This window comes from Berghia stephanieae, chromosome 1 (assembly GCF_034508935.2).
Source record: "Berghia stephanieae isolate SIO BIC M18660-M18661 chromosome 1, UCSD_Bste_1.3, whole genome shotgun sequence".
Lineage (NCBI taxonomy): Eukaryota > Metazoa > Mollusca > Gastropoda > Nudibranchia > Aeolidiidae > Berghia > Berghia stephanieae.
In genome coordinates, this window is record NC_088360.1 from 12,053,891 (window position 1) to 12,078,671 (window position 24,781).

At 37.1% G+C, this 24,781-nt stretch overlaps 1 protein-coding gene across 3 annotated transcripts in view; it reads right to left on the reverse strand.

The window, feature by feature from the left end:
• LOC144968073 (high affinity 3',5'-cyclic-AMP phosphodiesterase 7A-like) overlaps positions 1-24,781 on the reverse strand; it is a 300,950-nt gene that overhangs the window by 60,126 nt on the left and 216,043 nt on the right. For 2 of the 3 annotated variants that reach the window (XM_078906065.1, XM_078906056.1), the window contains exon 2: positions 4,562-4,622. In XM_078906065.1, coding sequence (XP_078762191.1) covers positions 4,562-4,622 — 61 coding nt within the window. Of the gene's footprint in view, positions 1-4,561; positions 4,623-15,913; positions 15,997-24,781 lie in introns of those variants that run through there. The other variant, XM_078906100.1, reaches the window with a different exon arrangement.

Consider the following 24,781-nt stretch of genomic DNA (forward strand, 5'->3'; position numbering starts at 1 on the left):
GATTTACGCACATCTTTTAAAGCATTTTCTAGGTAAATGATAAACAAAACAGGGCTCAAGCTGTCTCCTTGTGGTGTACCGATGTTGCCAAGGAATGATTTATCATCTGAGGCACCGATTATTTTGGTGGTTATCCAGGTTTCACTTATAAGGAATCGGATTAATCTAACTTCATCTTCCATAACTATTCCTTTCATAATCTTTAACAAGGATTGGCGATTGATGGTATCGAAGGCGGCAGACCAATGTATTCCAGTTATGACAATTTCTATTTTTTTCTGACAGGGTTTTGACAGCAAGCTATTTGTGGGTCCAAACTACATCTGCAGTACTTCTCCGTCCTGAATCCGCTTTGACCATGTGACAAATAATTTTCAACAAACGGTCTAATTCTATTCTATTCTACTTCTATTATGATTATTATTGTTATTATTATTATTATTATTATTATTATTATTATTATTATTATTATTATTATTATTATTATATTATTATTATATTATTATTATTATTATTATTATTATTATTATATTATATATTATTTATTATTATTATTATATTATTATTTATTATTATTATAATTATTATTATCTATTTATAATATTGCTATTATTATTATTACTATTTCATTCCTCTACGATTGTGCGCACAGTCAACCACTTGCTCATTCATTGTAGATTGAAATGTCCACGAATTTTCAATAGAGTTGCAGAATAAGAGTCGAAACTCGTATTGCCTTGAATGATGTGCCTTTAGATTTTACATGGTTCCAAGTGAAAAAAAAAACCAACAAATTTTTTTAACTAGATTTTATATCAAATTGTCATCAACATTTTGTTAAAAACACCTAATGGAGACATAAATACGAGTAAACAAAAATCCACGCATAAAAGATAAAGATTCCCTTTATTCATCATCATGGGAAAATTGGTCTTCAGTGTCCTCTATGTCAAGAGAAGACTGGAAAAAAAATCGTAATATATGCCGCGATGAAAGTATTAGATGCGAACATCAAAACTCATCAAAAGATCCTCCAAGACCTCATCCACTGGGTCATCTTCCCCCTAATATCTAATTTGTTTGACAATTTATTGATATAAATACGATTTCTCCGTGTAAATTGCCATCAACAATAATCATAATGATATTCCTACATAATCCGGAGACATTACATCATTCCGATTGGCTTTTATAGTGAAAAAAAAAAAAAACCACTCGAAAATGTTGAGGTCAAAATAACTCGATAATTTCTTCTAAACGTCAAAAATGACGACAAAATTTATCGATTTATCAGCATTCTAAATGTAGATGTTTTATTACCGTATTGATAAGCTTTTGGCGTCATAAGTATATCTAGTGATAACGCGAACATTTGGTTAATGACCCTACAATGTTGCACAAAAAATATTTCGGCTAAAAATGAAATATAGACAATAAAATTGCAACTGGAAAGACAAAAGGCTCAAAAACAAAAATCAAATTTTTAAAAACTCTAAATAATACGAGTCGACCAAAAAGTTTCTACTAACAACAAGGACGACAACATCAAGTTCAGGAAAAACAAAGTCAATTAACTATATATATATATATATATATATATATATATATATATATATATATATATATATATATATATATAATCTTCATCATTACCTTCCACTTTAATCAAGGAAATCAGCAACCAATTGTGTTGTTAATCAAAGAAAATGGCGTAATGTAAACACATCCAAATATAAACAAAGAATAAATATTTAAACCTGGGTATTATGTAAACGTTTAGACTTCTCTTGAGAAGGAAACTGGGAATTTGGGCATTGGTACCCACTACCTGCAACGAGGTGATATGTAATAGTCTTTGATTAATGACCTGTTGACGAGAGCAGCTAATCGGACTGCGTAACACGGAGGTGGAGCCAGGCGCCTTCATAGGCTTTCAGAGTCCTGGTGTTTGGCCTCAGAGCTGCTAACCCTATACGAGGAAAACGTGTAAGATTAGATGTAAAAAAAAAGGGTAACTAGATTTGGAGAGAAAAATGTGTCGAACTAAATAATGAAGCCACTGAACTAATTTTAAAGAAAATAAAAAGAAATAAAGAGGCAAAAATTGAATTGATTTTGGGTTAAAATGATCAGTTATACAAAATTGTAATTGTCTTCAAGATAAGATTAAAAATCGTTTACAGAAATATAACAGAAAATCGCAATCAAATCATTTATCTTTCACATTAAAATTATTTTTTTTAGCATAGATCAAGCCTACTGAATACCGATTTGAAGCGATGGTCACATGTATGAGTCTATCTGAATTTTTTTTTAAATATACAAACCAAAACAACAAAAACAAAATTTAAAAAACCCAAATCGAAACAAGGAAGAAACAAATAAACAAGAAAAAGAATCAACACACACAAAAACAAAAGCAAAGCGGTAAGCCGTACATACAGTGGATGTGAGAAAAACGCGTAAGTTTTATATTACGCTTTTCTTTCTAGTGTGAGGTTGGCAGCCCGGATAGCAATCAAGAGTTCCGTGAGCGATAGTGCGAGGAAAGGGAACCCCTTAAGCCAGTCGAGTGCGGATTTTCTAAACAGAGCTCGTGAGATAAGTAAGCTACATGGTGAGCTTATGTACCAAAGCCTTCTTCGATCAATGGAGAGAGAGAGAGAGAGAGAGAGAGAGAGAGAGAGAGAGAGAGAGAGAGAGAGAGAGAGGGGGGGGGGAGGGAGAGAGAGAGAGTGAGAAGAAGGGAGAGAGAGAGAGAGAAGATAGAGAGAATAAGAAGGAAGAGAAGTTAGGAGAGAGATAGAAGAAGAAAGACGGATAGAGTAGAGATAGATAATAGATAGAAGATAGATAGATAGATGAGATAGAAAAAAGATAGATAGATAGAAGATAGATAGATAGAAGACAGATAGATAGATAGATAGATAGATAGATACAGAGCGAGATAGAGAGAGATGATAGATAGATAGATAGAGAGAGATAGAAAGATAGAAAGAAAGAGAGAACAGAGAGAGAGAGAGAGGGAGAGAGAGCGAGAGGGAGAGAGAGAGAAAGAGAGAGAGAGAGAGAAGAGAAGAGAGATAGATAGATAGATAGATAGAGAGAGAGAGTGAGAGAGAGAGAGAGAGAGAGAGAGAAAAGAGAGAGAAGGGAGATAAGAACAGGATTTAGAGGATTCAATGAAAATAGCCCAAGCCAGGAGTGGAAGCCTATCTATAAGAGGAAAGCGATATCGTCCAAGCCTGATCTGTAAAACCAACACCGGAGATAGAAATGGCAGTGAAGCAAACGTTTATGCTTGCACTCTTAAACCATTTCCCGGACAGAACACGTTTTTCATTATGTCCAGAAAACGTTCATTTCATCTGTCGAGCGATTAAAACGACCCGCAACGTGTGAAAAGGTCTTAAATCTAAGACTTCAGAGATGTGGCCATTTTTTTACAAATTGAGCGGGACATCTTAATCGGGCTATAATGTTCGAAGTAAAAGTTTTCAGGCAAAACAAAAGAAAAAAAAAGTGTTCGGTAAGAGCATGATAGTATTGATCTTTTCCACTACGGAACTCCTTTTCACCCACTTCCAAACACAAGGTGTGAAAAACAGAATATTTGTGTCAGTAGGTTCGTTGTCCAATCGAGATAGATACACCCGACGTGCACTTATTTGCAGGTCTGATAATCCAATTCCTTATGGGCTCATTGTTGTAATGAATGGGAATCTAAAAAAAATGACCGTGAATATTGTCCATTACAACAATGTTAATGTTAAACTAAGTGCGTTCGGATACCAGACCTGCATTTATGTACACGTCGGATACACTCCGTTCTTTGTACACACAGAGAATTAGATTATGACGTCATTGAAATTTGTCTTTTATGTTGTATCGCGAGTCACATTTTTTTCAGGATTCAAGAACTGTTTTTGGAATTTCGAAAGAGCTCCTAATGCCGATGTGCGACCTTGGAAGAACGCATTGGGAACAAGTTCGAAATTTCACACGCAAAACCAAATAAAATGTCAAACACTTTATCGGAGAGAGAGAGAGAGAGAGAGAGAGAGAGAGAGAGAGAGAGAGAGACACAGAGAGAGAGAGAGAGAATGAGAGAGAGAAAGAGAGAGACAAAGAGACAGAGAAAGATAGAAAAAGACAGACAAACAGATAGATAAGTAAATAGTTAGATAGATGACTAGATGAATATTATATATATATATATATATATATATATATATATATATATATATATATATATAATATATATATATATAATACACACACACACACACACACACACACACACACACATTTCAAGTATAATTATTATTGTTTAACTTCTACAGTACTGTTTCGTGTCATATATATATTAGTCATAGACCGGCTCATCATGGCGAAATGAAGTGAAATTCGATCCAGTTGAAGATGAATACTGATTGAATTGGGAGTATATAAATATATAAATATATATATTATATATATATATATATATATATATATAATATATAATATATAATAATAGAGAGAGAGAGAGAGAGAGAGAGAACTAGATGATAAAACTTACCTAGCATCCGAATATAAATAGCATTTTTATCCGTCCGTTCAAATGATATCCCTCCTCGTCTCTGAAAGAAATATGAAAAATAAAATTTTTAAAATTACAAAAATCAAAAAAAAAAAAAACAAAAACATAGAAACTTATAATTTTATCATCAAGATTATATTCAGTTCAAAGCTCTTTTCGTCATATCAGTCATATAATATATATAAGTGCATGCGATCATTTTCCAATGAAATCTGTGATAATAAGGTTTTATTTTCAAGAGCTTCTTGAGTCTACTTAAAAATTCTCAAAGGCACTTTTACAGTTAAATTGAGCATAAAGGCTTAATTACGCTCCTCCTCCCCCCCCCCTCCTCCCCCCTCTTCACAGTCCCTTAACGGTATAGCATATTTGAAATAATTCAATTTTTAAAAATAAGTGATAAAAGCAATCTTGAGAGTTTCTTTTATTCGCTGTCGTTTTTTTAAAAAGGGTGAAAGAATGGGGACATTGATATGAAACTCAAACTATTTCACAGTCTTTATAAATGAAGTGGGACAACCAAAAATCCACGTCACAAAATTTAATAATCTTTTTCCAAAAAATCCCCCAAAACACCCGGTAAAAAGCAGGCAAAAAAAATAATCCTACAAAACCAAACGAATCAAAAGAAACACTTACATAAATTTTAAAAAGTAATAATATCAAAGAAATAACTTTGTCGGAAGATCTTTAAGTTTCAGATGGATCATAATGCTGAATATGTATTTTTTAAATTATATTTGTTTAAAATTTTTTCTTTTTGCTAATTATCTATTATTTTTCTGTGGTAAATTCAGCAAGATGAGTTATATTATTTCAATTTTAAAAAGATGTCATTGAAAATTGATTTTTTTTTAATGTTTAAGAAATCTAACTGATTCCCCTCAATGAATGTACATTTATTTCAAGTCAAATTTGTTTATAAATTAATCTTGAATTTGATTTATAGCATCCATTCCATCCCTACATAATTCTGCTTTGAGAGTATGTTATAGTGTATACAGGTTATAGTGTATACAAGAACGATTCATGAGTGGACAGTGTGTGTGTGTGTGTGTGTGTGTGTGTGTGTGTGTGTGTTTGTGTGATAGATCGAAAAGATAGATAGATAGATAAATAGATAGATAGATAGATTGATAGATAGATAGATAGAGAGAGAGAGAGAGAGAGAGAGAGAGAGAGAGAGAGAATAATATAAAAAGAAAGACAGATGAATAGATGAATCGATACATTGATTCAAAATGTTTTAGCGCACTGTAATCGATCGATATATTATGAAAATTTAAGTTTTTTTGTTTAAAGCTAAAATAAGACACACAGGCATTTAGTCAGAATTCTCGCGAACAGAATTTGTGACCAAGCGTCTCAAAACAATATTAACCAGATGCTAAAAAGTCAAATTAAAGATAAACTGGTCAAAATATGAATTATTGCTTTTTAGCAACATAAAATATGATGTTCAATCTCCTCAATAAACAATAAAAACTGAAAGCAAGTCTAAGATTTCTGGCTATAAATCAGCATCCTGATCAATTAATACCGTTTTGAGGCGAGGGGTCACGTCAACCATTCTTGGTTATAAATATTTTACCTCATCTATCGATGGACAAAGATGACCCTAAACTTGTTTTTTAAAATAATCTTAAACCCAAGTCTTCATAGAAGTTTTAAGTCATCTAAATCGATCGGAATATCAAGTTTAAAATTCTATATCAACTTTGCGATCGACTAGCGTCCTATCCAAATGGTAGCAAGCCATTGCTATTGTACGTTTCACGCTATAGAAATCGGGATATACTCCGGCTCCATGGGTCTAAAGGCTCTGAAGGACTACTTTATTTTTTTTAGGATTCATTCATTCTTAGATAATACCAGAAATATGCGCCAGGTCACATATTCTAGCAAACTAATAATGAAGACATTGCCATCCTATCCCTTCTATATTCTTGTATAGATAGAAAAACTTATTGCACCCGAGAAAGACCAACATGTGAACCAACTGGTGGTTCGACTTGGTGATCCAACATGGCAATCGTCCATCTCGTTTTTGAAAGTACGATATGACGTCGTTTCAATTGTTGAAGGTGGTAATGGATTGTCGGAATTTATGTCCAGATGTTTTTGGAATTTAAATGCTAGGATTAGGAATGGATGTAGAATAAGGTGAAGAATATAGTGTTACCAGATGAAAATATATTATGATAAAATATGAATTGAATAGACAGTTTCCTGGACCTTAGGTTATGATAATGATGATGATAATAGTTATAATAATAATGGAGATGATGATAATAATAATAATAATAATAATAATAATAATAATAATAATAATAATAATAATAATAATAATATTAATAACAACAACAACAATGATGATGATAATAATGACAATTATAATAATAACGATGATGGTGATGACGATAATGATAATAATAATAATAAAATATAATAATAAGGAAAAAATGATAATAATATAAGGAAAATAATGATGATGGTGATGATGATGATGATGATGATGACGACGACGATGATGATGATGATGATGATGATGATGATGATGATAATGATGATGAAATACATCTAAAAACAACATTCTTTAACTCACAAACAAAGATCTTATTACCATCACTCCCATATCACATGATTACCGTTACATTGACAATGGAAAACTAGCTGAGAACTGTAATAATTCGATCAATAAACAACTTGTAGAACTATCAAGTATCATTGGCAAATAATTTAAAAATTCCCACTGACACTGATTGCGGTACTCTGACAAAATCCATTAAAATTTTTGACCATAAAATTTTCACTTCAAATATCGTTTGAATGAAATGGCCTTGAACTTCATAACAAAGTATCAAGGCCGAGGCTTCTATTTGGGCTTAGGTTAGGAAATTTGTGACAAGTTGAAGGTCGTCTTAATCGTCTTGGTTAAAAGTTTTCTGGCCAAAATAAAATGAAAATGTTTTTTTTTCCAGAATTTGGTTGAATTGGAACGAATCAATGTCAACATTAATTGAAACCTCGTCAAGTTTTCCTCTTTGATCTTGTCATCATGACAAAGGGAAACAGGAAGAAGGGGAGAAAAAAAAAGAAGCAAGAAAATATAGAAGGCTGTCATTAAACCGCTTCCTTTTCCTGATTTTGATGTGATGAAAAATCTCAATGATGCCGACTGTCAAAATGCCTTTGATTATGGACCCATTTTGATAACGATCTATATATACGAAAGAGAAAAAAGAGAATTTCACTGCCGCGCTATTTTGAGAGCCCTAACCCGTCCCGTCTCTCTCTCTCTCTCTCTCTCTCTCACTCTCCCCTCTCTCTCCTCTCTCTCTCTCTCTCTCTCTCTCTCCTCTCTCTCGCTCTCTCACATCTTTCTTTCCTCCCATTTTCATCCCTATTCCTTTCTATCTCCTAACCATTCTGAAATAAATAAATCATGGTTAAGATTTCGCACAAGAAATTCAATTATGTTGAGAACAACCTCTCCGCACTTTAATAAAAGAAGCCCTCCCCCCAACTGTCCAAAACACACACACACACACACACATACTTCCTCCCTATCTCTCTCTCTCCCTCTCTCTCTCTCACTCTCTCTCTCTCTCTCCTCACCCCACCCACCCGCGCGCAAGCACACACACACACACACACATACACACACATAAACACATACAGGCATACACATACACATACACGTGTCCAAAAAAAAAAAAAAAATAAACCCTGCCCAATTTAAATCCGGAGAATGGGTCTGGACAGAGTTCAACGTTCTCCCAATAGTGGCTGGAGAGGGATAGAATATTGACCAAAGGAAACCTTATGTACTGCCGCACTCTGTACATGTAAAACAACAACAACAAAAAAACATTTAAAAATTTGGCTGGAAAATGCGTTTTTCTTATATCGATAGATTATTACCTTATCAAAAGCTCTCAAACCCGGGACCTCCTTAAAGTGGTAGGAGTAGAAATAATAGTTAATATTCCTTGAAGTCCCAGGTTTGAGGGTTATTTTTTTTTTTAAAGAGAAGATGATGATCATTTTTATCAATCGATATTTCAAGGACGCGTTTTCTGGCCAAAATTTGAAAAACGAGTTTTTTCAAAGTACGGCGGTGTTGGTGTTGCTTTCAATGAGATCAGACCAGACAAAAACAGAGGAGCTGAGAACCAGCCCTAGATTTATCATTGGATTATTGACTCGAGGCTATCTCAACTGTAACAAAAGCAGGAGTGCTTTTAATCATGGCAATAGAACAGTTGAAGTTGTCTTGCAGTTGAGAGACCGATACATGGATGGCAGACAATTTTGTATTTGTAAATAAATGCTACCAATGTTCTAAAACTGATTTTATACTATTTTAAATTTGAAAAAAAGTGTTTTAAATCTAAATCTTCTTTTTCTCCTTTTCCTCCTCCTCCTCTTCCTCCTCCCTCCTCCTATATTTTCCTCCTCCTCCGCTTCCTCCTCCATCCTCCTCCTCCTCCGCCTCCTCCTTCTTCTTCTTCCCCTTCTTCTCGTATGCCTTTATATCTGGCGTCCCATTTAGAAGATGAAAGTGCTCATCTTTTTTAACAGTTTTATATTTAGAGAAGTTGCAGAGGGCCATCTCTCTTCTCTGTGGGTTGAGCAATTTTGAAACGCCGCAGTATAGGCTCTGCATATTCCTCATCCTCAACACATGAGCAGACCGGTGCGTTGACTGTATCAGATTCATGCGTCTGTGCATAATATGCTTTTAAGTCTATTGTGGCCTGTCCTGAGGTGGAACAGGATTACTTGTATTGTAAATAATACAGTAGAATTTACAGAAGCAGCAGCAGCAGCAGCAGCAGCAGTAGTAGTAGTAGTAGTAGTAGTAGTAGTAGTAGTAGTAGTAGTAGTAGTAGTAGTAGTTGTTGTTGTTGTTGTTGTTGTAGTGGTCATAGGTATAGTAGTTGTAGTAGTCGTACTTCATACCATACATCCAAAGGCTAGAGTATATCACATTGCCGTAACGTCCATTTCCAACCGTTATAACATGATTTTGCGCTATCAAAAGGCCTTGTCCGTCACATCTAAATGAGATCCAGCTACTCATCCATTTGCTGGGAAAAGAGGACTTGTCAGAATAATAGACCTTTACGGTATTGAATGATACTTCATTCGGTGAACATGTTATATCGATCTCAATCGCAGGGGCGGGACTCTATTGGTTGATTTGGTGCCATGCACCGCGTCTAAATAATTATTAAACATTCAGAAAAAAAAATTAAGATACTGTTTTTGTCAAATCCGACACATACTCCCTTTTAAAATAAAACTGCCGTGTCGTGTACTGCCCAAGTGACGTGATCTGATGATGTTACTGTCGCCTCAAATTCATACAATAATCAACCGACCTACAACAGCTGATTGACCCTGAAAAAGGGTTCAACTTTGCCTTCTCAAAAAAGCTGGCCTTGGTGTCCAGTGTGTCTCGCTCCATCTATTAACAGCACGGTTTGTTTTGTCCAAAGTTCGCAAATTATGTCATCTAGGTAAATAGAGTAATCCAGCGGTCCTATTTATAACACCAATTCTCAAAAATTAATAACGACAGAGGACGATGTCCGAAGGAAAAAGAAGCAACATGCAATTTAAATATATAGACGCTTATAAGATACTTGCTTGATAAGATTATTTTCCGTCCTGTGGATCAATAACAATTGATTATTTCATTGTTAGTAGGTTTATGCCTATGTGTGTATGTATATGTGTATGTGTTTGTGTGTGAGTATATATGTGTGTGTGTGTGTGTGTGTGTGTGTGAGAGAGAGAGAGAGAGAGAGAGAGAGAGAGAGAGAGAGAGAGACAGACAGAGAGAGAAAGAATGGGGACGAGAGAAGTGGCGGTCTGAAAATAAAAACAAAGAGCGGAATGACGTCATCTTCATTCGTTCTGTAGCTACTGTAAATTTGTTTAAATCTCTGAACTTGGCACCATCATAATATACTGTGACGACGTTACGCCACTGTTTTCTCAGCAATGCACGTTAGAGGTTATCGGTGTTGCACTGCTGGGGCAAGGTTCTCATTTGAGTTCCTGCTTACGAGACCAGAAGATTCGCACTACCTACTTCAACTACGAAACAATTTGTTAAAATAAATTCCAGGTCCAATTCTTGACATAAAACCGGCTTGAGTCCACGGGTTGCATATTAATACGCTTTCCATACATCACGGTCACGGCTTGTCTGTTGAAATGAGGGTTAATTGCAATTAACGCGGATTACAGCGTGCCATGACGGAAATCGGTTATGTGGTCGTTATTATCAGCTTGCGGAATATTTGGACCATAATAATTAATCGGCTTTCAGACAAAAACATTAAATGTATGACGTTATCGTTAATCGATATAATATTATATTATTAAAGTACAGCCAACCAGTGTATATGACTTTAATGTCCGCATGAGAATTGGAGGTCTTTGGTTAAATTCTCAGTTGCGGCAGCTAATGACAAAACGTAAAATTGCATTTTCGTGGGGTTTTTCTTTTCGCATCTTTTTTTTCCTTTCTTTTTGGTATTGTCGTTGTCTTCTCTGCTTTTGCGTACCTTTATAAGTTAAAGGTCGCTACTGCGCTTTCGCAAGAGGTTAGTAATCAACTATATGATTATTACCTTCAAGACAATGTCGTAAAGCTGGGATTGAGGGTGTTTGTATGTGTGTGTGTGTGTGTGTGGGGGGGGGGGGGGGGGTATTATCCATATTAATGACATTCCTTGAAGATAAGAGTTTAGATAAGCTTATACTGGTACTTGGAACCATAAAAAAGTCCTTAAGTCTTATTTGGCGTTTCTAACAGGTTTTTACGTCATTTGGGAAATTCCGCGAGACATCAGGTACCGTTCTAATGGGTTTAACTTTTGGCCCCTATATCTATGATGGCACTTGGGCATTGAGTTTGCTACAACTGGTGTTTAGCGTGTGTTGCATTGGGTCTGTTACGCCTTCATGGGGGAACGAATTGTTGTGAAGCCCTTACCCCCAACAATCCTATGGAACAAAGGGAAAGTTTGTATGCATTTGTGTGTGTGTGTGTGTGTGTGTGTGTGTGTGTGTGTTGTGTGTGTGTTTGTACGAGAGATAGAATACTAAAATATAATGTAAATGAGAGAGAGAGAGAGAGAGAGAGAGACAGAGAGAGAGACAGAGAGAGAGACAGAGAGAGAGACAGAGAGAGAGAGAGAGATATGATGATGATGATGGGGAGGGGGCGGGGGCGGTAGAGATAAAGAAAGAAAGGGATAGAATTATAAAATTTGAATGCATTCGATAATAATATTGTAATAAAGGAAGACCTTAATTATATATAATATATTGTGTGTGTGTGTGTGTGTGTGTGTGTGTATAAACACACGCACACAGTGAGAGAGAGAGAGAGAGAGAGAGAGAGAGGAGAGAGAGAGAGAGAGAGAGAGATGTCCCCAGAGCACAATTATATGAATATAGCTAGGTACACTTTCAGAGCATACAACTTGAAAATCAATATATAATCGGAAACCATTTTTAGATTATTACGTCATATTTTTAATGACGCATTCAAACTCTCTTGGGCACTGTTTACTTTTTGCTCAACACCACCCACCACCCACTCTTGCCGGATTATGTACGGAATCATTTCAAGAGGGTCATCCTCAACCAATCAACGTTTATGTCCGGTGACGTGACGTTGTCATAATAAACTAAAAAGTTCGATACACTATGACGTCAATATATGTCCCACTCCAACCGCCCAAACCCCCTCCCGTTCTTTCATTTAATGCACAATGAAGTCTGTCTGAGAGCAGAGAACGGAACTGGGGGCACTGGCACTGTCGAGAGAATAATATTGTCCTGACACTGCGACTGTGACTGTGACCTCACCACATTCTGTCGGATTGACACCCCCGTCTTCACACCCTATTCTTATGCCCGTTTATATATTCTCTCTCTCCCTCCCTCCCTCTCTCTCTCTCTCTCTCTCTCTCTCTCTCTCTCTCTCTCTCTCTCTCTCTCTCTTCCCATCTAAATATCCATTGCCTATCCCTCTGTCTATATAATTTCTACCTCTATCTATTGACACCACTCATCGCATCTCCCTAATCCCATGCCTTTGTATACTCTCTCTCTCTCTCTCACTCTCTCTCTCTCTCTCTCTCTCTCTCTCTCTCTCTTCTTCGCCACTCTCTATTTTCTTTTCTATTAAAATCTATTGCCTGCCCTCTGTCTGTCTATATTTCTTCATCTATCTAATAATAACAAAAAGCACAATCATTTGAAACAATTTAAAACGCAATCACTTCTCCAAGTCAGAGACAAAAGGAAAGCTAATTAAAATGGCAGCATCTCTCTCTCTCTCTCTCTCTCTCTCTCTATCTCTCTCTCTCTCTCTCTCTCTCTCTCTCTTCCTCCGGAAAAAGTGGTTCTATAAACACATTTTGACAGATGAATTATAAGTGCGTGATCTGTCTGTCTTGCTTTCTATCTAGCTGTTGTCTATTTCTATTTAATTTAATAATCCTCCCTCTCTCTCTCTCTCTCTCTCTCTCTCTCTCTCTCTCTCTCTTCCATATACTCCTCCTTTCTTTTCTCTCACCCTCAATTTCCATCATCTCTCTTTGAAATTTAATCTACACGTATCTAATATCTCTCTCTCTCTCTCTCTCTCTCTCTCTCTCTCTCTCTCTCTCTCTCTCTCTCTCTCTTCCTGCTGAAAAAATGGTTCTTCAAGCACATTTTGACAGATGAATTATAGATGCGTGTTTGTGTATAATGTCACAGTGTATCAAAAGGAAACATATCGTCTCAAAATGGTACAATGTGCGACTCTGTAGTCTTGTGGTATGGCACTCGCCTTCGGGGTTCGAGTCCCGCTCTGAGCGGCGCATAGTCGCGTCTACTACATTCACGTGCTCAAAGCGCTTCACAATGGGTACCTACTACCTGGAGAACAGTAGACTGCATCATGACGCCTTTTAGGAAATTTTTTTTTCTCTCCGACAAAGGCAACGCTATTATCGGCAATGTTCTCATTTTACATCTGAGTACGATGAAAGAATGAGAGTAAAGTGCCTTTTCCAAGGACTCAACTACCAGGGTGGGACACGAAACAACAAAAAACAAACCCCAAAACACCCCCAAAAACATACAAAAAGAGTTTTAAAAACACACAAACTAAACATGAACAAAACAAAACACAAAAATACAACAACAAAAAAACCCCCCAACAAAAATAGAGAAAAACAAAAACAAAAAACAAACAACAATCAAATAAACAAACAAAAAATACAACAAACACACACACACACATTCACACACACACATACACACACACACACACACACACACACACACACACACACACACAAAGCACCAAAACAAGAGGGCCACCCGATTTTCGGCAAAAGTAGTGAATGTGACAAAGTAGGGACAGAATAGAAAGATTGGTTAAAGTAGGATGACGGACACTCGTAAGGCAAAGATGAAAATGTAATGAGATATTGTTGCGTAAATCGATATTGGGATTACAGCCGTGAGGTAATTGATATCGGGGCTGGTTGCTTGGAAGTCGATAGTCATTGGATCTCATTCAAATCAGATTGGGGAAAAAAATAATAATATGTGATCCATCCTCTCATTCCGGTGTTATGTATGTGTGTGCGGCTATGCACTCTTATGGTATGACACATGCCTTTAGGCCGAAAGGCACAGGGTTCGAGTCTCGTTCTGAGAGATGTATGATTGAGTTCTTGGAAAAAGGCTCTTTACTCACATTTCTCAGCGTATCCAGGTGTAAAATGAGTACCTGGCCATTAAAAACATTGATTCTGCCGGGGAAAAAAATGGTAATGTCGCCTAACAGGCGTAATGTTTCGTCCTACATGTTAAGGTGAGAAGTGACTTTTATGTCTAAATTATAAAATTTCCTTTCAATTGAAATACTTGGTTGAAAAGAATAAAAACAGCTTCTCCAATCACTTTAGCCTCAAAATAATATGCTGTCATCTAAAGGTTTTCATATCTATTTAAATGCTTAGATTCTGCTTGAGTCCGATACACGAACGAATTGAGATAACGTGTCACAAATAAATGGATAATACCAATTTTAAAAATCGATCTTTTATAAAGCGCCATATTCACCATACGTGTTCAAAGCGCTTTGCAAAGGGTTCCCGAACAATAAAACGCGTAAGATGTAGAACGAGACATGTCTGTTAGGCGATAATACAATTTTTCTCCGACAGGGACAACGTTGTTAACGGCCAGGTACTCATTTAAAACCTGGGTACGACGAGAGAATGAGAGTAAAGAGCCTTTTCCAAGGACTCAACTATGCGCCGAACACAGGACCTTCCGCCGAAAGCGAGTGTCATACAACAAGACAAAAACAAAACAACAACAACAACAAAAAAAAAAAACAAAAAAAAAAACCCAACAACAAACAAACCCATCGAGACCTCCCTTAAACTTCTAAAATATGTGACTCGTCGACTCAAATCGGTATTATGTCAGACGGTAATGCGTGACCCAAAAAATTGAATTTAAAATATGAATTATAAGAGGTGAGAGATTTAAATCTTCAACCCTTTAAGTCTACACACTCATCCTCCTCAATAAAACTTAAAAAATTCGCCTAGGTCTCATAATATATTTTAGCATAAATGAACTTTTCGGTATCTAAATAACCCGATAATGCGTAAAATATTTTGCAGGTCTGATAGCCGAATGCCATACTCTTCAACAGTCGTAACGTCACTTCCTTCCTAATGACGCATCGTAACTTAGTAACACTGGCTCTAAACTATCGGATCAAAGGCGGACGCCCGTATGAAATATTTCCCCGGCGAGCATAAAAGCGTATCCAGAGGAAAAAACCCCATAAATTTGATCAGGTTTTGACTTTTACACATTCTTATCACAAGGCATATGAAAGTTCTAGCCAGATGAAGAATAAAGAGTAATGATTTTCTTTGTTTAGAACCAAGATGGCCGCCGTTGCCGGGCGGCGTGACATCAGACTACTGAATCCAATAAAGGGCTTGCCTTAACATTGTTGTAATGGACAACAGTATGCGTTACTTTGAGAGTATTTCCACTACTAAAAATATATAAATGACAATATGGGTTATCAGACCTGCAAATAAATTCACGTCGCCCAAACATAATCCAGTTTTGAGGCAGTAGGTCACACAATATATAAAATTAGACTATTTATTAACTGACCTTACAAGCGTTTTTGAACGTCTAAATCTAAGCAAAGCTAAACTAGGCACTGAAATAAAATGATATAACAATGTCACAAGCGACCATTAATTTACTTACTGACTGGCGTTACACGGCAAATAAGTGGGCTATTATTCCTGCACACTGATTAGAATTTTGGACGAAGTGTTGACCACTCTGACCATTACTCTGCGGTTCGGTTAAATATTTGAATTAAGGGATCTACCAGGACTTGCTTAGAACAATCTCAGAGAGGTCAGGCCAGGCTGGAATCTTAACCCTTTCATGGCAAGACTGATATTCTCGGATTCTCTCGGATTATAACTTGTCTCGATAATAAGTAAACATTACTACAGCATTTGTATAGTGTGTGTTTGTTTTTTTGGGCGTAATATCCACTTACTGTGTTCAAAGCGCTTTGTAATGGGTCTTTAATTCAGAAAAGTGAGTGGAGCAGGCACTTATGTTGGTAACAACAAGATATGAAGTGAGTAGAAAAGTGCCAGAAGACAATAGAGAATAAACATTTTTTTTCGCGGCGGTGGTGGGGTTTGAACCTGCGACCTTATTGGTACGACAACTCCGCCTGGCAGGTGAGAGCGTGGCTCTACCGTGTGAGCTATCCACGAACACAAAATATTCGTTTCAAACTCAAAGTCATTTCTAGATCCCTCTCTCACCCACTTCTTGAGATCGCCGATTCGTTCACCACCATCGCGAAATAATTTTGACCAGCAGTTAAGCTTAATAGCCAATATTCTCATCACAAACATATAACATAGAAACGATTGAGACATTGAGTATGCTCCGGTGTATGGGTGAATTTTTAATTCAGAAAAGTGAGTGGAGCAGGCACTTATGTTGGTAACAACAAGATATGAAGTGAGTAGAAAAGTGCCAGAAGACAATAGAGAATAAACATTTTTTTTCCGCGGCGGTGGTGGGGTTTGAACCTGCGACCTTATTGGTACGACAACTCCGCCTGGCAGGTGAGAGCGTGGCTCTACCGTGTGAGCTATCCACGAACACAAAATATTCGTTTCAAACTCAAAGTCATTTCTAGATCCCTCTCTCACCCACTTCTTGAGATCGCCGATTCGTTCACCACCATCGCGAAATAATTTTGACCAGCAGTTAAGCTTAATAGCCAATATTCTCATCACAAACATATAACATAGAAACGATTGAGACATTGAGTATGCTCCGGTGTATGGGGTGAATTTTTAATTCAGAAAAGTGAGTGGAGCAGGCACTTATGTTGGTAACAACAAGATATGAAGTGAGTAGAAAAGTGCCAGAAGACAATAGAGAATAAACATTTTTTTTCCGCGGCGGTGGTGGGGTTTGAACCTGCGACCTTATTGGTACGACAACTCCGCCTGGCAGGTGAGAGCGTGGCTCTACCGTGTGAGCTATCCACGAACACAAAATATTCGTTTCAAACTCAAAGTCATTTCTAGATCCCTCTCTCACCCACTTCTTGAGATCGCCGATTCGTTCACCACCATCGCGAAATAATTTTGACCAGCAGTTAAGCTTAATAGCCAATATTCTCATCACAAACATATAACATAGAAACGATTGAGACATTGAGTATGCTCCGGTGTATGGGGTGAATTTTTAATTCAGAAAAGTGAGTGGAGCAGGCACTTATGTTGGTAACAACAAGATATGAAGTGAGTAGAAAAGTGCCAGAAGACAATAGAGAATAAACATTTTTTTTCCCCGGCGGTGGTGGGGTTTGAACCTGCGACCTTATTGGTACGACAACTCCGCCTGGCAGGTGAGAGCGTGGCTCTACCGTGTGAGCTATCCACGAACACAAAATATTCGTTTCAAACTCAAAGTCATTTCTAGATCCCTCTCTCACCGCGGAAAAAAAATGTTTATTCTCTATTGTCTTCTGGCACTTTTCTACTCACTTCATATCTTGTTGTTACCAACATAAGTGCCTGCTCCACTCACTTTTCTGAATTAAAAATTCACCCCATACACCGGAGCATACTCAATGTCTCAATCGTTTCTATGTTATATGTTTGTGATGAGAATATTGGCTATTAAGCTTAACTGCTGGTCAAAATTATTTCGCGATGGTGGTGAACGAATCGGCGATCTCAAGAAGTGGGTGAGAGAGGGATCTAGAAATGACTTTGAGTTTGAAACGAATATTTTGTGTTCGTGGATAGCTCACACGGTAGAGCCACGCTCTCACCTGCCAGGCGGAGTTGTCGTACCAATAAGGTCGCAGGTTCAAACCCCACCACCGCCGCGAAAAAAAATGTTTATTCTCTATTGTCTTCTGGCACTTTTCTACTCACTTCATATCTTGTTGTTACCAACATAAGTGCCTGCTCCACTCACTTTTCTGAATTAAAAATTCACCCCATACACCGGAGCATACTCAATGTCTCAATCGTTTCTATGTTATATGTTTGTGATGAGAATATTGGCTATTAAGCTTAACTGCTGGTCAAAATTATTTCGCGATGGTGGTGAACGAATCGGCGATCTCAAGAAGTGGGTGAGAGAGGGATCTAGAAATGACTTTGAGTTTGAAACGAATATTTTGTGTTCGTGGATAGCTCACACGGTAGAGCCACGCTCTCACCTGCCAGGCGGAGTTGTCGTACCAATAAGGTCGCAGGTTCAAACCCCACCACCGCCGCGGAAAAAAAATGTTTATTCTCTATTGTCTTCTGGCACTTTTCTACTCACTTCATATCTTGTTGTTACCAACATAAGTGCCTGCTCCACTCACTTTTCTGAATTAAAAATTCACCCCATACACCGGAGCATACTCAATGTCTCAATCGTTTCTATGTTATATGTTTGTGATGAGAATATTGGCTATTAAGCTTAACTGCTGGTCAAAATTATTTCGCGATGGTGGTGAACGAATCGGCGATCTCAAGAAGTGGGTGAGAGAGGGATCTAGAAATGACTTTGAGTTTGAAACGAATATTTTGTGTTCGTGGATAGCTCACACGGTAGAGCCACGCTCTCACCTGCCAGGCGGAGTTGTCGTACCAATAAGGTCGCAGGTTCAAACCCCACCACCGCCGCGAAAAAAAATGTTTATTCTCTATTGTCTTCTGGCACTTTTCTACTCACTTCATATCTTGTTGTTACCAACATAAGTGCCTGCTCCACTCACTTTTCTGAATTAAAAATTCACCCCATACACCGGAGCATACTCAATGTCTCAATCGTTTCTATGTTATATGTTTGTGATGAGAATATTGGCTATTAAGCTTAACTGCTGGTCAAAATTATTTCGCGATGGTGGTGAACGAATCGGCGATCTCAAGAAGTGGGTGAGAGAGGGATCTAGAAATGACTTTGAGTTTGAAACGAATATTTTGTGTTCGTGGATAGCTCACACGGTAGAGCCTTTGTAATGGGTCCCAAGCCAACAGTAACAATTATCAAAGAGGACAAGACATAAAGACTGTAAAGCAAAATTACACATTTTTTTCGACTGAGACAACGGTGTTTCTGACCAGGTAGTCATTTCACACGACATGAGTAAGTTGATAAGCAAATTGCCTTTTCCAATAACTCAACTTTGCTCAGCCCATAACGCGACTCAAACCGTGGACAGAATGACAAATTAGGGAGCAGGTACTGGTGCCGATAAAGATCTCGAAAATTCTGTATGAAACAATGCCTGACAAAGCAGAGAGAAAGAACACATTAAAAAAAAAACACACCCCAAAAGATAGGCTTCCTTAACTGGGGATGAAACCTCAAACCTCGTAACAATCAGAGATTCTGAGGGTCGATCCTAAATCGAGGCAGACTGATTATTTGGGATGGTTATTATTTTTCTTTTATTTCTCTCTCTCTCTCTCTCTCTCTCTCTCTCTCTCTCTCCCTCTCTCTCTCTCTCTTTCTCTCTCTCTCTCGGCTTTGTCTGACCCTGTTTCATATAAACTTTTTCAGATCCGCATCTAGTGAGCAGAAGCCGAGTGTCTGCCTGGCATATCCAAGGAAAAGTCAAATGGCAAAGCATCACCTATGGCCTTTGCTCCGACTGGGGTTATGGTCTTAAATCAAGTCACGAAGCCGAGTGTCATACTCCAAAACCACACACCTTCAACAATGAAGTCCGATTCGCATCGCTGTTAATATCTGTCTCTGTGAAAATGGTAATAGAAGGAACGAAATTGACGCCAATCAGCTCTTTCTTATTGTTTTTAGCCAGGCCAATTTATGAGTAGTTCTCACTAAATTCTATAATTCAGACTATAAACGTTCATAGTTTTGTGTTTTTGGTACGTTATATCAGGCTGGTGGGTGTTATGAGCTTTTTGGCTTAAGCATCGCATCAATATGTAATACCAGGGAAAGTAAAATCGAACACAGCATGTATAGAGTTAAGTATCACATTGCGGTGCATAGGGGATATTGTACGACGAATAAATTATGTCAAACTAGACGTGCCCCTCTACGGATGAGTTGGCAGAAAGCACACATGTATGACGTGTTTGACCATAATCCTATAATCTCTCTCTCTCTCTCTCTCTCTCTCTCTCTCTCTCTCTCTCTCTCTCTCTCATCTCTCTCTCTCCCCCAATCTATCTATCTATATATCTATCTATCTGTCTGTCTACCTATCTCTCTCTCTATCTATATATCTGTCTATCTATTTATCTATCTATCTATCTATCTATCTATCTATCTATCTATCTATCTATCTATCTATCTACCTAACTGATCTGTCTGTCTATCTATCTATCTGTTTATCTATCTATCTATCTATCTATCTATCTATCTATCTATCTACCTATCTATCTATTTTTCTATCTATCTATCTATCTATTTATCTATCTATTTATCTATTTATCTATCTATCTATCTATCTATCTATCTATCTATCTGTCTGTATCTATCTATCTATCTGTCTATCAATCAATTTATCTATCTATCTATCTATCTATCTATCTATCTATCTATCTATCTATCTATCTATCTGTCTGTCTGTCTATCTATCTTTCTAACCATACCCCTTATCTACTACTACTACTACTACTACTACTACTACTACTACTACTACTACTACTACTACTACTACTACTACTACTACTACTACCACCACCATTACTACTATTACTACTATTACTATTACTACTACTACTACTACTACTACTACTACTTCTTCAACTACTACTACTACTACTACTACTACTACTACTACTACTACTACTACTACTACTACTACCACCACCATCACTACTACTACTACTACTACTACTACTACTACTACTACTACTACTACCACTACAACAACTACTAATAACAATAATAACAATATCCAAAATAATCATATTATAAACAATAAAAAATCAAAAATCTAGACTCTAACCAAAGAGTTTGGCGCTATCTCTAAGTACAATTCTCGACTCCACAAGTCCCTCCAATGTAGCCAGCTCTGACCATTTTCAGGGTAGTAAACATTTAAGTGACAAAAATAACAACAATGGTAATGATAATAGTAACGACCAATCTAACGATTCTCATTAGTGTTGATATTGGCCACTAGACCCTTATTTTCTGTCGCACAATGACGATACACTTTTTTTTATTTCGGCCAGAAACACTTTGCATCAAATATTGATCGATAAAAATGACCCCATGCCCCCCCCCCCCCCCTTCAACACACACTAGTCTAAAGTCTCAAAGTGAGACATCTTTGAAGTCAAGGTTGTCCAGGTCGAAACATTCGACGAGTTGAGGGTCTTTGAATTCGTTGATAGTTGAAGTCCAATTTCTCGGCCAACATTTTAAAATAATAATTTGCCAGTATGGCAGTAAACCGCCAATAATCGGTTAATCCGTCTCAGAGTGACGTTGAAGCCAAGACGGTCAGGCTCGGTGCCAAAAACTCCTCAGGGCAAAGAACTCGGGCAGCTTAAAACACAAGAGTATTCCCCGCTACGGTCCAGTCAGTTCGGCGTTTGGAACACAATCCAACTCAAGACTTTCATCCTTGTTTGGTTGTTTTCAGAAGCTTGACCAATACATTAGACCTTGGCGAGGATCAAACCAATGGGCAATGCCTTCAAAAGCATTTGAGGGCAAAATACATTCTCACATTAGACACTTCCGGGATAAAAGCAATGGGCAATTTCTAATGTATTTTCTGGACATTAGACAAGGAAACTCATATCAGCACCGGAAAAGGAAGATGGTGGAATCCGAGAATTTAGAAAGGAAGACAACGGAGACAAATAATAACAGACTAGAGGATGACACAAGATCAGTAGAGAAGAGCACACGTATAAAGAACATTAAACCAAATTAACGGAAACATCGAATTCTTTCTGAGCTCCAATTCCTCCTTCTGTAGGATCTGTAGGAGTCAACAGTGATTCAAATAGTTTAGTAATATATATTAACCGCTGTTTTATTAGTAGAGTGGAGCACTTTTATTTCGTGATTTTTATTTTATACCTTTATATAACCCAAATATATATATTTGTCTCGGCCAAAAATATGTGAGTGACTTTATTTATAAATTGATATATAATATATAATAGAGATATATAATATATAATAATAATATGCCATATTATGCCAGTCAGGACTGGAATTTTGACTCAAAATTCCCGTCCTGACAGGCATATGGCATATGACCTCCATTGTAATACTTATAAAATTCATACAAAAATAAAATAAACAGTATAAAGCTGGTCGCTGATAGCAAATTTTAGATCTGGCGAAAAGTCGATAATGTCCATCTACTAACTTAAATGACAGCGAGCAATAATTGTGACTCTCCATGTTCAAGAAAACGGGATAGACTTTGGCTCATTGGGTATCATTATTCTAAGGACAACCTAGTGGGATTGTAGTCTTTTTTGTTTTGTTTTTTCTACATGGGATAGGACTTTCAAGCAGATCATTCAATGCTAGTTACCAGAATATTATTACGACACTATATGGAAACTAAAATATAAATTCCCAAAAAAAAAAACTATTCAGTCGCAATCTGACCCAAATATTGCGTCACCGACTCGACGTCAATTGAAGATAACTTTGGCTGTAAAACCAATGTGATCTGGCAAAGGTGTTAGAAATTGAATAACAGGCACTAATCGCTGGCTGACCACTGTCCGTACGCTTTTGTCGCCTGGACATGAGTTGATATCTAAGATATAGATAGTTCGAAGTTGACGTTACTCAGGTCTTTGTTATTGTTTTTTGCCCTCCGCGTTTATGAGCAACTCTCACTGTATTAACCTGACTATAAAAGATCATGGTTACACAAATTTTTGTGTGTTGGTCCGTTATACTGCCGGATGGCAATGTTGTGAACTTAGCCAAGCGTATACTATCTATACCAACACACACAACGCTGTGTAACCATGAATTTTTATAGTCCGGATAATACCGTAGTTATTGTAAAGTTATAGCCTGACACTGACCAAAAATGACGTCAAAATTCCAGTCTTTTGCCACAAAAGAAAACAAATCGTGAGTTGTATTCAATAGTTCAACCAATTAAATAACTTGTTTCCTTGAGCTCTACTAAACTAGACGCTACACAAACCTAAAAAAATGACGGCAAACTGCCAGTCCTTGAGGGTTCTTGTGTCAGGCTACAGATGTTAACGATGGCTACGATAATACACTTCAGTGAGAATTGGATTCAATAGTCTGATGTCACGTCGCCCAGCAACGGCGGCCATCGTGGTTCTTAACAAAGAAAAGCAGTACTTTTTATTCTTCATGCTGGCTAGAACTTTTTAAATGTCGTGTGATCAGAATGTGTAAAAGTCAAACTATGATCAGATTTATAATGGGTTTTTTCTCCCTCTGGATACGCTTTTGTGCTCGTCGGAGAAATATTTCATAAGGGCGTCCGCTATTGTTCCGATAGTTTAGAGCCAGTTACTAAGTTACCATGCGTCATAACGAGGGAAGTGACGTTGCGACAGTTGAAGCGTATTACTCATAAACGCAGATGGCATAAAAAAGCCAAAAAAAAAAAAAACAAAAAAACAACAACAACAAAAAAAAAAAACAACAAAAAAACAAACAAAGACCTGAGTGATGTCAACTTCGATCTATCTAACATCCAGTTGTGTCACAAAACGTGTGAGTTATGTTGTCATTAATCAGCTAACTTCTGTATTCTGGACAATACACGTATTTAAAAATTTGGCCAGAAAAATCGTTCTCCAAATATCGATTGATTTAAATGATCCTCATCTTGTCGAAAACTCTCGAACCTGGGACTACGCGATGTCCAAAGTTTGAGAGGCTTTTTATTTCTCCAAAGATGAGGGTAATTTAAATCGATCGATAGTGGAAGGACGAGTTTTCTGGCCACATTTTTAAATACGTGTCTTTCCAGAGTACGACAGTTAACTGGTTAAGATTTAGAGCAGGGTGAGAGAAAAATGTAGGATAGAAATAAATGTTCCATTATCTAGTGGCGTAAACCATTGGGGAGTATCATCAAAATGATTTGAGGACAATACATTCCTTCCATGTCTTTTGCATGTCCTAAAAGTTGTCTCCTCGTCGTCATGATCATCAACGTTATCATCATCACCATCATCATCATCATCATCATCATCATCATCATCATCATCATCATTATCATCATCATCATCATCACCATCATCATCATCATCATCATCATCATCATCATCATCATCATCATCATCATCATCATCATCATCATCATCATCATCATCATCATCATCATCATCGGCCCTTTATGCTTTATGGACAAGTCACATTTTAAATCAAATTCACACAATTTGATCTCACAAAAATATTTTTTAAAAACATCCAGCCAATGTGTGCCACGTCTACCAATAAGTGGAACTGTAACATAAATTCTCTCATTTAGATCTTTTTGACTTAAAAAACTCAATTTTTGTCATCTTGATCATCCTTGTGTGACAAAGTGGTCTTGCGGTATGACACTCGCTTCGGATCGGAACTTCCATGGTT